Genomic DNA, 13,566 nt, shown 5'->3' with positions numbered 1-13,566 from the left:
ATGTGAAAAGGACAGAGGCACACACTCCCCTTTCCTAGAGATTTGCCAGTTTGTTTTGAGTGGGACAGGAGGAAAGAGAGGGAGAAAGGGAAAAATGGGGTAGAAAGTACTGAATTCTGGATTAAAGCCTCTGCCTTCGGCTCAGGTCATGATCCCAGGGTCCTGGGATCGAGTCCTGCATGGGGCTCTCTGCTCAGCAGGGAGCCTGCTTCCCCTTCTCTCTCTGCCTGCCTCTCTGCCTACTTGTGTTCTCTGTCTGTCAAATAAATAAATAAAAATCTTAAAAAAAAAAAAGTACTGAATTTTTGGCGCTATTCCCCAAAGTGGGGGCTGTAACTTCCTGAGGGGGGGGGGGAACACATTGAGGCTAGGAAAAAAATCCTGAAAACCGAGAACTCCTAACACTTTATATTACACAGTCTAATTTTGTTCCTTTTGTATATTTATTTACTTTTCTATTATAGACATAATTGATGCCTATGATGGAAAAAAAAAATTCAAATAATAGATACCCAATCGCTTACTATTTCATGTGTTTTCCTTCCTTTCGATTCATGAAGATTTACGTGTTTCGTTGCAGAATGTCATGTATATAATTCTCTACTTTTTAATTATCAGAAACATTTTATGGGTTAGGACATAACATGTAGTCATTTACCAAAGCTGAGTTCTAGAACTTTGATAGGTATTTAGATCCTAGTTAATCTTAATATTACAGGTGACACTTTAGTGACTATCTTTGCTGCTGCTTCATTTTTCCCCCCTTAGGGTTATTTCCTTAGGACGGATTCCCGAAATTATCATGACAGGGAAGAGCTCCGAGAAGACTGTCAGGCTCCCAGAACTAACATAAAGGCGCCTGCCCACCCTGGTTGCAGGTGGGCTCCCCCCTTGGTATCACTGGCGTTTTTAGAGTACATTCCTGTACTATTCAGAGCCTTGTTATTTTTTTTTTTTTTTAAGATTTTATTTATTTATTTGACAGAGAGAGATCACAAGTAGACGGAGAGGAAGGCAGAGAGAGAGAGAGAGGGAAGCAGGCTTCTCGCTGAGCAGAGAGCCCGATGCAGGACTCGATCCCAGGACCCTGAGATCATGACCTGAGCCGAAGGCAGCGGCTTAACCCACTGAGCCACCCAGGCGCCCCTGTTTTTGTTTTTTTCTGTCAAGTGGGGGTAAAAATACCCACTGCAGAGGGCTATTGTATTAATAATGCATATACAATACCCGCCCCCGAATGTGGCACACAGTGGGCATTAAATAAATGGAAAAAATTTTAAAACAATTACAGCACTAAGTAGCCTTGTTATAGGATTTGTATCAGTTTCTTTCCACCCATAATGTGTGAAGTTACTTGTTTAACTCCCTAGCATTTGATACCTAATTATTTCTTTAAAAAATACTTTTGCTGAGGGGCACTTGGGTGGCTCACTTGTTAAGCGTCTGCCTTCAGCTCAGGTCATGATCACAGGACCTGGGATCAAGCCCCTGCATCGGGCTCCCTGCTCAGTGGGAAGCCTGCTTCTCCCTCTCCCCCTCCCCCGACTTGTGTTCCCTCTCTTGCTGTCTCTCTCTCTGTCAAATAAATAAATAAAATCTTTAAGAAAAAATACTTCCGGTGATTTAACTGAAAATGCTATCTCATTGTTTTAATTTTTTTATTACAGTGATGATGGACAAATTTGTGTATTATTGTAAACTAGCTTGTCATCTCTTATGAAATGCTTTTGACTTTTTCTCTTGGCATTTAGTATTTTCTTATCAATGTATAAATTATTTATATAATAAATTATTTAAACCTTTATCATATTTGCTCTCCTATGTCCGTTTATCTATAATATCTTTACATTAAACTTGGTTTTCATTATACGTTCCACCTTTCTTATGAAGATGGGAAAGTGGTTATGATTGTGATCTCTTCCTTGTAAATTCTGTAGATGAGTTTTTTTTTTAAGATTTTATTTATTTATTTGACAGATAGAGATCACAGGCAGGCAGAGAGGCAGGCAGAGAGAGGAAGGGAAGCAGGCTCCCTGCTGAGCAGAGAGCCTGATGTGGGGCTCGATCCCAGGACCCTGAGATCATGACCTGAGCCAAAGGCAGAGGCTTTAACCCGCTGAGCCACCCAGGCGCCCCTGTAGATGAGTTTTTAACTGGGTCTACATTTCTTGCAAATGATGACAGTAGTATGTATTCATTTCCAACCATCCTGCCTTCCTTTAATTTTTATGTCTTTTAAATTTGCTTGAAATTCTGTAACAAATAATCATGGGAATTAGTGGGCCGCATCTTTTACTTTTCCTGATTTTAATAGGACTACCTCCAGTGTTTCACCATGAGATAGAATATGAATCTGCTGTTTTCAAAAATGCAAATTTTTTGTGTGTCAAGAAAATGCTCGATATTTTAAAATTTTGAGTTTTCCATATTTAAGGGCATCATTTTTCTCAATGATTATGTGGTTTTGTTTGATCTTTTGTTGGCTAGGATAACAAGTATTTTTTAACATCACATATTTCTATGCTTGGAGTTAGTGTCTACTCACTATTTTGTGTTTTACTATTTTCATTCGGCCCCATTTTCCTATGACCTACGTATATCAATGTGTATGTGCATGAGTGTATATAATAAAAGAAAGAAGAGAGATCCATATATTAAGAATGATTATCCTTAAATTATGGGATTATGAGTTATTTTCACTCCTCTGTGTTTACCAGTTTTCTGCAGTGAGATATCCTATGTGACCAGGAACCAAAGTGTTGCCTAAAAATGTCAATCCTGTACCAATTAATTATGGGTGAAAGAAGGTTTGGGAGGTCACACATGATTTAAGGTCCTATTCAGCATATGTAACTTCTGTTTGTTCATTATCTAGAATCCAAATGGTTTTTTTTATATTAAGGGAACTGAAAAATTAGAATTAATAATCTTTTTAAAAAAGGTAGTAACATGACCTGTATTTTCTTTCTGGTGAATAAAGATAATATATAATGACTATCATTTGCTTAAGTAGGAATCTGGGACTTGGTGTCTGACAAATGATTTTTCTCATGCTTTCTGACATTTCTTTTTTTAAATCTGAAAAGTCTTTTAAAGGAATTGCAAATAATAAAACACATATTTATCTCTTCCCTAAAGGATTAAAATTGTATGAGCTCGGGATGGTCCCATAGCATCTGAGGCCTTCCAGGTTGCTTTTTAAAAACTTGATTTTTCCTCTTGGTCCCAGTGGGAGGCCACAACCCAGACACCATCCGAGGGATAGGGTTGCCCTGTCTGGGACTGCACACAGATATAGAAACATACAAACATGCATTTATACATCAAGACACACAGAGACAACAATCACTAGATTTCGTACCTTAATTGCATCTTCCAGACACCAGGAATAGCCTTTGCTTCCACTGCTATGGCCAACACTTTCTCTCTGAGATGAGATTTAGCTAATCTCGGAGCTCAGGAAATCTATCAGGTTTGGTTCGTGCCGCACTGTGTGCTTACCATATGAAGATCTCCGCTGACATTGTGTTCACTGAAGATTACACGTACATGTAAAACCATAATGTCTCCTCCTTTTTTCTCTTCTCTTCTGTAGCTTTGGGCCAGATTATGTTGTATGTGGATGGGATGAATGGAGTAATAACCCACAATGAAACCATTCAGTGGCTGTACACTCTCATTGGGTCAAAGGTAAGAGAAGGTTATAGTTGAACATTTTATTCAGTTTGCATGTCATACACCTTTCTTTTTACTCCCCTCTCTGGGATGGTTTTGCGAAAGAAATTCTGTTCCACTTGGTTCCAAGCCCTGTACCAGTACAACTGAGGACTACTATTTTATAGGTATAAAAACACACTCATGTTGCAAAAACCTTTTGGATTTTTTTAACGCATTTTATGTTTTTTTTTTCTTTTAAGCTTTAATCGGATGCTTCTGGCACCTCTGTTTCTTAATACTTAATTAAAAGACTGTATCATGGATACAGTATCAATCTTAGCTGCTCTGTTTCATCTTCTATGTTCAGTGACTTAAGGACATATTTTTGTGTGTACATACGTGTATGACTGTTCCTGTATGTAGTTAAAGGAATGTGAGGCTGCCTTTCAACTCTACGATCCGTTAGAAAAGTAATTGACATTGAGTGAAGGTTGACCAGGCGCCATGGAAAGGGCTTTATGAGCATTATCTCCTTTAACCCACCTAGGACTGTGATAAGATAAATAACGTTACAACATCTCATAGCTGAGAAAGTAGTGCTTAGCTGGGACAACCCTGTCATTTCCCCCATGGATCTCGGCATATGGGGACTTTTTCCAGGCATGTTGTGGCCCGAGGCCCACACGCTCTGGAACTGTTGCACTAAGGAAACCTACCCTTCACTTGGGGCATACCGGAAGTGGGGCAAGGCTCCGGTGTGGTCGTCCCTGGGTCTGCCCGTGGGGCCGCGGGAGACCCATTTGGAGGGGGGATTGAGGAGTGAGAAGGGATCCTGTTCTGAGCAGGTGCAAATGAACCCAGGCTGGAGTGTGGTCAGATCTGGGGTGAGGGCGGGTGGGGCATCGCGGAGGAGATCCACGTGAGTGTGGTGGGCAACATGGTCAGGCAGAGCAGCATCTAGAGGGCCTGCATGGAGGCTTGAACCTGACTTACACAGGTCACAGAATCAACAGAACGTTCTGGGAGTATCTGGAGAACACGGGGGCAGCCCAGACTGTTCCCCATTCCCATACTTGCTCCCACACCCACTTTGGCAAACCTGTCAGGGCTGGTGTGCACTAGCCTCTAGCTCCTGGTGGCGAGTCCCCTCCCTTAGCCCAACCTCTCCCATTACCTGCTTCCCAAAGACTCTGCTGTACCTCAGGAGTGTGTGCTCAGCCCAGAGTTGACTTTGAGAACGGATCCTGTTTGAGGTTTATGTTCCCTACAGACTTCCAGAGTCCTGGTGATGGTGCCTTTGTAGAGTGGGGAGGGCCTTTTCTCTGTGTGTGGCTCTGATACGCGGGACTGCTTGGATCCCAGATCCGTGGTTGACACTTAACATCTCCCTCTCAGTTTTCCTTTTCCTCATATTACTACTGTTGATAGATCTCCCCATCCCATTTCGTAATAGAAATAGCATAGTTTCTCTCAGAAGACTGGCAAACTTTCTCTCTCTCTCTCTCTCTGGCTTTGTTTTCTATGGAAAATAGAAATGACTCTATGTACACCCTGCTGTGGGAGACCTTAGATGCTGAATGAAATGCCGGCTTTGCCTGGTTGATTTAGCCAGGCTGAGGGAAGATTTATATCTTTTCTCTTATTTCAGTGTTTTCTGTTCTTTCCTCATGCTGGGAGCCTTCCCCAACCTTCATGTTCTTTTGGAAGCTGCTCCCTTCCCAAGGCTCTCTGGTTGGTTTTGAAGACCCCACAGTCTAGAGAGATAGAAGGGGATTCTGCAGTAGAAATGGACTTTTGGTACATGTGGTAGACAAAGAAATCTTTGGGGGCGCCTGGGTGGCCCAGTCGGTTGAATGTCTGACTCTAGATTTCGGCGCCGGTCATGATCTTGTGGTAGTGAGATCAAAGCCTGAGTTCGGCTCTGCGCTGGGTATGGAGCCTGCTTAGGATTCTCTTTCCCATTCCTGTTACCTCTCCCCTCCCTCCAGAAAAAGAAATCTTTGTAGCTTTATTAAAACTGTGATAAAACACCAATAGCCAGCCCTATTTCTAAAGGGAAATAAAACCTAACATACTTAAAGTAGGAAATGTGAGAGCCTTTTAGCTCATCAGCAAGAAGGGGCCTAGAGTAAAGGCAAAATCTAGGTGATGGGACCGGAGGAAAGAAGGGAGCACACAGAGAGAAAGGCACCAAGAAAGAGGGGGAGATGGAGAAAAGTGAGAGGAGAGATCCCAGGGCAGGACAAGAAAAAGAGAAGAGAAAAAGGAAACAGGCCAAACAGAAATCATTTCTCTGCTCAGTAGATGAGAGGAGGGCTCAGAGTGTAATGTGTTGCAACACCATCATGTCGATGTTTCTTGGAAATTGAAAGGATACCTCCTAGGGTGCCTGGGTGGCTCAGGCAATTAAGCCTCTGCCTTCGGCTCAGGTCATGATCCCAGGGTCCTGGGATTGAGCCCCACACTGGGCTCTCTGTTCAGTGGGGAGTCTGCCTCTCCCTCTCTCTCTGCCCCTCACCCTTGTTCATGCGTGCGCTCTCTCTCTCTCTTTCTCTCTGTCAAATAAATAATAAATCTTAAAAAAAAAAAAAGGAGTACCTCCTTATTGCCTTTCTAAATAACGTGGAGAAATCATAAAATTAAAAGTCTTCAAGAATGAGTGGGGGCGCCTGGGTGGCTCAGTGGGTTAAGAATGAGTGTGTAGAAATTCTGCCTCCCAAGCCTCCTTTTCCTGTCCAGCACACATATATTTGTGACTCTGGGCATCTCTCCCTGGGGTCTCTGTCTAGGGTGGAGTGATCTCTTCCTTCCCAGCTGTGGATTCAGTGCTGTTTTTTTCTCCATCTTTCATTTCCCAAAGGAGGGTCCCTAATAGTCTCTGGTTTCCTGATCCGGTCACTGTGAAGACGAGAAAATAGAGCCAATGATCAGCCTGAGCCTCGGAGCTTACCGTGTTGTGAGAGAGGGAACTGTGGGGGACACCTGCTGCCCGTGTCCACTTACTGGGATGTCAGATGAAAGTGTTGCTCTGTTCCCCAGGGTGTGCTCGGTTCTGGGCCAGTGGCTGAAAGTCAACAGTGGCAGCAGTCATTAAACTGACGTTTGCTATAATTCTCATGATATCATCTCTTATTTGCAAAACAGTGGTGGTGTCTCCTGACATTCCCCCCAACCCCCATGCCTGGGTATCAAGGAATCTTCAAGAAGCGTGGCTGTACCGACCTGAAACCCTTAGGTCTTGAGAAGGAAGTCTCTATCCCCTCCTTACACATAGGCTTTCCCCCATTCACATTAAGAAATCAGGAAAGCCAGAGGCCCTAGGGATTTCTTTTGACTAAGAATCTGATTTCTCAGAACCCAGAAGGTTTGCCTTAAGATCCTATTCTTTTGCCTTAAACAGGGACAGAGCTGATGCATGAAATCTTGGGTTAGAGAAACTTTGTCATTCTGTTTTCATAATTCTTCATTTTCCTTCCATGAAAGGCAACAAGATGTGATTTTGCAGCCTGCCAGGGGCTCATTGTGCAATGCATATTTGCAGATATTTGAGACTCCTAGCCAGAGGAGAAAATGAGGCAATTGCAGCCAAATAATCACTTTTTTAAAAGAAAGGGGGGAAAAAGTGTTTTCAATAAAGTGTTTCATTATATTTACACAGGCCCATCTTTATGCTCCCCAGTCAGAGGTAAGAAGCCCATGTCCGTCTCATGACTACTCACCCAGCATGGGTTTTTTCCCTCTTCATACATCTGGAAGTCTAATTAATTGGGGTGAAATGATTCGGCTTGTACAGCCTGGCCTTGTGTCACTCTAACACAGAAAGTCTGTCTCTCTCTGTGGATTCCCTTCTGGCCCATCAGGGAGGCCAGGGCCCCCCACCTCCCGCGGGTTCTCCAGGGATGCCTCCAGATGCCGTCATGGAATCTGCACTCTCTGGACGACTGTCCAGCTTGGCTCACCCCACTGTCTCCATTTTTCTGTCCGTGCTGTGGAATCTAATTTTTCTCAGGGGGCCGATCACCGATCTCTGGGCCTCTTTCGTCCTGGGTGGGGACAGGCATTCTTGCTATCAGAATCGTGAGATGGTGACACCTGGTCACAAGTTGCTGTGGAAACAGAATAATGGAAATATGGGGACATTTTTTGGAAAAGTCTCCTAGGTTTGGGTTTCTCTTTATGGATGCATGAAAGTGGGAATCGAAGATAGGGTCACAGTTTTGAGTGTGGGCAGCCAGGAATCTGGTATGGCCTCTGGAGAGAAGAGAGAAATTGGATATTGGGATTCATTGGCAGGAAGGCTTTGACACACTGGTTTTGAGGTGAAGGTCATGTCCACAAGGAGGGCTGAGACAGTGCCTCCATGGTACCCGTTGCTCCAAGAAGAGGAGAGGAGATGCAGAGAGCCCTGTGGTCTCAGGTCATTGGCATGCCATTGCTGTATGATTCATGCAGATGCCCCCCCATGGGAGTGAGATTGGAAGCTCTCTCTGAGTTACAGAGTATCAGACAGAACCCTGGCCTTGGAGAGATGGCAAAGTCCAGTTAAAGACATGATATTCACCAGCCTCCTTCCTGATCCTTCTAGAGGCAGAGGGAGCGCCATTGCTGGGCCCTGGAATGGGTGGGAAGCCTTCCTTCCTGGGACCTGCATCCACCTTTCTGATATTAATCAAACACTATGTACTACTCTTGGGAGCAACACACCCTCAGTTCCCCCTAGAAGCTCTTTGAGCATTGAAAGGCCATTATCATGTCATCCTGTCCAAGCTAAGCTTGTTGGTTTCCGCAGATAGTCCTTGACAACATAATTTACAATTCCTCAGAACACTGGATACAGCATCCTTCTTCCACAGATCTCTCTTTTGATTCATGAGGCTTTTCTGCAACAGCCCTGGGTGCTGCCTCACATTAGACTGATAATGCCCTAAACTTCCCAGGGGTTTTGTTTTTGTTTTTCTTACACATCCTTATTTGCTAGTTTCTTTCATTCTGCATCTCTGTGATTTCCACCTAAATGCAGGCCTTTGTGTTTGTTCCTGTTGATATCAGGGCAGAGTTCTGGCCTCAAGATTATTTTGCATTTTCCTTTGGCCATTTATTACGTAAACTGTTAATTCTAGTTTTATTTAACATACATTTAATAAGCAGAGCTTATTTGTCATTCACCAAAATTTCGATATAGGCAAGGAATGCATAAGCTTGCAGGTTGACACTTTTCAGTCATTTTAGGGCCATTTTGGTGCAGTTAGTGGAAGGCACCAGACTCTGAGCATCCAGCCTCATTTCTTCATGGAGTTCTAAGGCCAAAGTCAAGGTGTGCTACATCTGCAGGTAAGTGCAGATCTCTGAGACCAGATACACCTGTGTGATTCTTTGGGTGGGTTGTTTTTTCATCTATAGAATGGGGATAATAATCTGTAAAATGGGGAAGGAAATAATAGTGAAGAATATGTAAACCACTGATGACTGGTGTCTGCACACAAGTGCCCTGTGTTGTGAGCTAACCTCTCTCTCCTCACAACTCCTACCAATTTCCTGTTTCAAAAAGGGAGGTAGGCTCGGCTTGCCAAAACCTGCTCACCTGGAAACTGCTGGTCCCAGGATTTCCTTCTTTTTTCTAAGTGCTTATAAGACATTCATCCAGAAAGCCTTCGGAGCACATTGCCAGGGATCAATACAGGGTTTAATAAAGCGTGGGATATCAATTTTCTACTTCATTGGTAATCCATTTTCTGAAAATTGGGACTTTGCCTTGTTTGAGGTGTCTGCATTGTAAAATCTCAGGACGGCAAATATTCTGCTCACTTCTTTGCATCATGAGGGATCATGTTCATTAACACGTTCAAATGTAAAAACTGAAATAGAGTTGCAATGTTGAGAAGTCATTATCTGGATTCCTGTTCTCACTCTAGGGGAACATCCGACGTACCATTGTTTGAGGTACAGAATTTTCCAAGGTTTTGAGTCTCTGCATCTTTGGATCTGCACATGAGGAAATGAGGATTGTGCGCCTTCGTTAGAATCATTTTACCTTCAGAAGGACGCTAGTTAAGATGTCCTTGCATCTGGCTTCTGTCCAGGAAGAGGAAGTTTTAGGCTCTTAAAATATTGCCTGTGATTGACAGAAAAATATGCTTTGTGTGGCTAAAATTGATTCACTGTTTTTACTCTGTTGCATTTTGGGCCATTTCTGTGGACTTAATCAAGTTAACCGATTTTTTGCTCAGCTGTGTGAGTCTTCTGGATGAACTTGGGAAATACGTTCTTCATCTCTTTCACAGTGCTTTTTGTTTCTAACATGTCCACCTGACCCTTTCTAGTTTCCCTCCCCTGAAATTTCTCATCTGTTCATGCACCTTGTCCCCCTTTTCCATGGGAGTTTTTAACATATTGATCGGTGTGATTTATAGAATTGCAACACTGAGTTAAATCTGGTTCTGTTGCTTGCTTAGTTTCTTGATAGCAGGGGTGGGGACTTGGGGTTTTTAGAACTTTCAATGATTTTGTCGTGATCAAACGAGTAATAGTCTCGGGGCACCTGCGTGGCTCAGATGATTGGGCATCTGCTTTCGGCTCGGGTCATGGTCCTGGGGTCCAGGGATCAAGCCCCGCATTGGTCTATCTGCTCGGCGGGGGGTCTGCTTCTCCCTCTGTCTCCCCACTCTCTGCCCTGCTTGTGCTCTCTCACTCTCTCTGTCAAATAAATAAATACTTAAAAAAAATTTACCTTCTTTAAAAAAAAAGCAATATTCTCTTCGTATAAAACTTTAGAAATACAAAAAAATGTCAAAATCACCTGAAACACTTCTATACAGATTTTATGTGATCACTTGGATGCCCCGTCTGAGGATAATCTCAGTGGAAAAAAAAAAAAAAAAGAGAGAGAAGAAATAGTTTCACTCGATATTATTTAGGAAGATGTCGCGGGGAGAGACCAGAGATTCGAACCAGACCTCATAGGAGACAGGATCCTGAGGGGACCCTATGGACCAGGACGGGTCTCCAGACACAGGGCTGGACAGGAGCTCATTCAGTCCACTCTGAGATGATCCACTGCAGGGAGCTGATTTGTGGTAGGAACCGTAACTCTCAAGCAGCTTGTTGATAAACCAGGATAGTAGCTTACTAGTTGACCTAGGCAAGATCCCCATGAAACTGGAGCAGGGGGTGGAACTGTGACCCTTCTGCCCTGATAGGACCTTGGGTCGAGGACTAGCTGCTATGTTTGGGCAACTGAAGAGGTTAGAAACGGGTGGTTCTAATAAGGATATTTGGGATGATGCAGAAACCCCAGGGGACCCTGTGCACGGTTCCTCAGCACAGAGCACTCTAGGGGAGCTGGATGGCAGGGGAACCCGACGAAGCATAGGCTCCTGGGAGCCAGCCTGGGAGTGGCCCTGCAGGCTCAGGGGTGCCTTCATGGCACTGCTCAGCCAGCTCCCACCTGCCAGGGCTCACCTGCCAGCCCTCCTCCACCCACCCTAAGCTGTCGAACTCTTCACGAATTCACATGTGCCATTCCTTAGGCTTAGTTGTCCTCTGTCATGTTTCCAGGGCTGATGATTCCTTTAGGAGAGTTCTTTAACCTTGAATCTAGCTCATAAGAACATATTTGTCTCATTTCCCCAAGGCTTAAGTTTTTACACCACAGGGAAAGATGGGGTTTCTTCTAGTACAGTGGAATGAATTCAACTGGCCTTTGTGTTTTCCTTTGAGTTTCTTCAGAAATGAGTCGTGGGACACATTGGGTAGCCTTCTAGAACACGGGACTTTGCATCTGAGAATGGGGATATCACTAACTGGACAAGGGTCCAACCTTGCTGATTTCTCACCTTCATATTGTAAATATTACCAGCATGTTCTCCAAGGTAGTGGCTAAGTGCAGAGGTTTTTCATATTCCTTAGTTCAAAATAACAGAGTGGATCTGTCTTACCTGTTACCAACAAACTCCTCATAATTACATGGAGGGTCCTAAAGGAAAGTTAGCAAAGTGGGTATTTTCTGGCCTGACCTCTTTAATCCATACCTCCTGCTAAACCCCAGAATTTTATCTCAATAGAAAATATTCATTTGTCACATTTTATATTATTATGATATTTAAGCATTACCAAAAACTCTGCTGTATGTTCCATCCTGCAAGGTGTCCTCTCCACTAACTAGTAAACGCTTAAGGGCTTCCCAGACTCACACTTGGCTACTACCTAAATCACAAATGTAGTTTGGTTCCCTTTCTGTAAATTCTGTCAGGTCATAAGCAGGTCGGCCATTAGGCCCTGAGGCCACAGTACATGGCTTTGGGGCAGGTGACTTCCGGTCCTGGCAGATGTGCCAAACTTGGTCTCTGTGCTCCTCCCCCCATCCCCTATGCCAGATACCTGCAAAGCCACAACCCAGAGTTCTGTACTCATGTCATCTGTTGGGCCCACACTTGAATTCTGACCAGACCTATCTCATTTTGCAGATAGTATCTTCAAAGGGGATAGATTCAGGGTCTGAGGCATCTGTTAGACTGTTTGATAAGCAGTTACAAACGCTTCAGGGCCTGTTCTGAGCTGCTGGCTCAGGAATTCTGAGCTTAAGGATATGTCATTGGAATAAAGAATTTAAACAAGAAGGTCTTAAAAGTAAGTGTCTTTAGTCACTTGGCTCTTTGCGTTGTTAAAATACTCAGTATATTCTTAGTTCTGGTAAGCTGATGAACAGTGTGGCAAAGCCTTATGTCAGCTACCTTACCAATTTCTAATTCAGCTTTAATAACCAGCATCCACTTCTAGAACATATATTTATACATTTTAGTGGAAAATGAAACAAATAGAATGAAGCATGTTTTTCTAACTTCCTTTTGTAATTTAAATCCTGAGGTTTGGAAATTGTTTTCTTTTTATGCTTGTTGAATTTTTAGAAGAAGAGTAGGAATTCGGAGATTTTTTTTGGAATACTTTTATTTCTTCTTAATAAGCAGCATATTTGACCTTCTAAGTATAGTTCCTGTGTTTCTCTAAGTACAATAAACATGAAGGGAGTTCCAGTTTGCTCTAATGTGCAAGATTATTCAGAAACTGGCTTTTATTCCTTTTCCATACATCTGGTAGTTACATTTTATCTAAAACCCAGATACCCGGTTCTGTACCAGCTGAGGCCACACTCTTACTGTGGGTTGGCCCAGAAAATTTAAAAAAATTAAAAAGGCAGAGTGCTATGTTGACGGTATCTTCAATCTCCCCTCCCTCGGGCTCAGCCTCCCTGGCACGAAGGCGACATCAGATCCCTACGCTGTTTATGGAATCTGGAGGCTCAGTCCCCGGACCGAGGCTTGACCTGACAAATATTACATGCTTTGGTCAAAAGCATCTCTGCTCCTCTGAAGACTCATGGCCTCTCTGAGTAAGATTGGAGTACAAAATGATAGCTGCAACAGAAAGGAAAGGAAACAGAAAGGAAAACCTAGCCCAGTGGCCCCCGAAGTGTGCTAAATACTTGAGAGAAACACAATTCGCAGCTGGCTGCGCGCTCTTGCCCTGCCCTCATAACGAAGGGGTTGTCTTGGAGTCCCGTTAAATACTGTGATTTAGCTACATGTTTTAGAGCAATATAAAGCATAATTTATTATAATGGACTAGTGTTAAAATAGAATACTAGTATTCCCTAGAATGTAATTACATGTAAGGCAGGGAACGTGTGGCTCCAAGGCCGAATCTGGACCCTGCGTGTTTCTTCTAGCCTGTAAGAAGTGGGATTCTCTATGGGAGCGCAGACCCGAGGGCCGTCACTCGGGCTTTTCTCTCCCATGGGAGCCCACAGGCAGCTGGATCAGCTCCACGCCAGTTCTACTGACGCTCCCTGCCCACTGTCAGGGCTGTCTTCTGGCAAGTGCTCTCTGTCCTCAGCAGCCTGGTTCTGAGGACTTT

General features: G+C 43.7%; 1 protein-coding gene across 11 annotated transcripts in view; it reads left to right on the top strand.

The window, feature by feature from the left end:
• FHOD3 (formin homology 2 domain containing 3) overlaps positions 1–13,566 on the top strand; it is a 473,175-nt gene that overhangs the window by 281,532 nt on the left and 178,077 nt on the right. For all 11 annotated transcript variants that reach the window (XM_047697409.1, XM_047697416.1, XM_047697413.1 and 8 more), the window contains exon 6: positions 3,596–3,690. In XM_047697409.1, coding sequence (XP_047553365.1) covers positions 3,596–3,690 — 95 coding nt within the window. The remainder of the gene's footprint in view (positions 1–3,595; positions 3,691–13,566) is intronic.

This window comes from Lutra lutra, chromosome 12 (assembly GCF_902655055.1).
Source record: "Lutra lutra chromosome 12, mLutLut1.2, whole genome shotgun sequence".
Lineage (NCBI taxonomy): Eukaryota > Metazoa > Chordata > Mammalia > Carnivora > Mustelidae > Lutra > Lutra lutra.
This window is presented reverse-complemented; position numbering and strand designations above follow the sequence as displayed.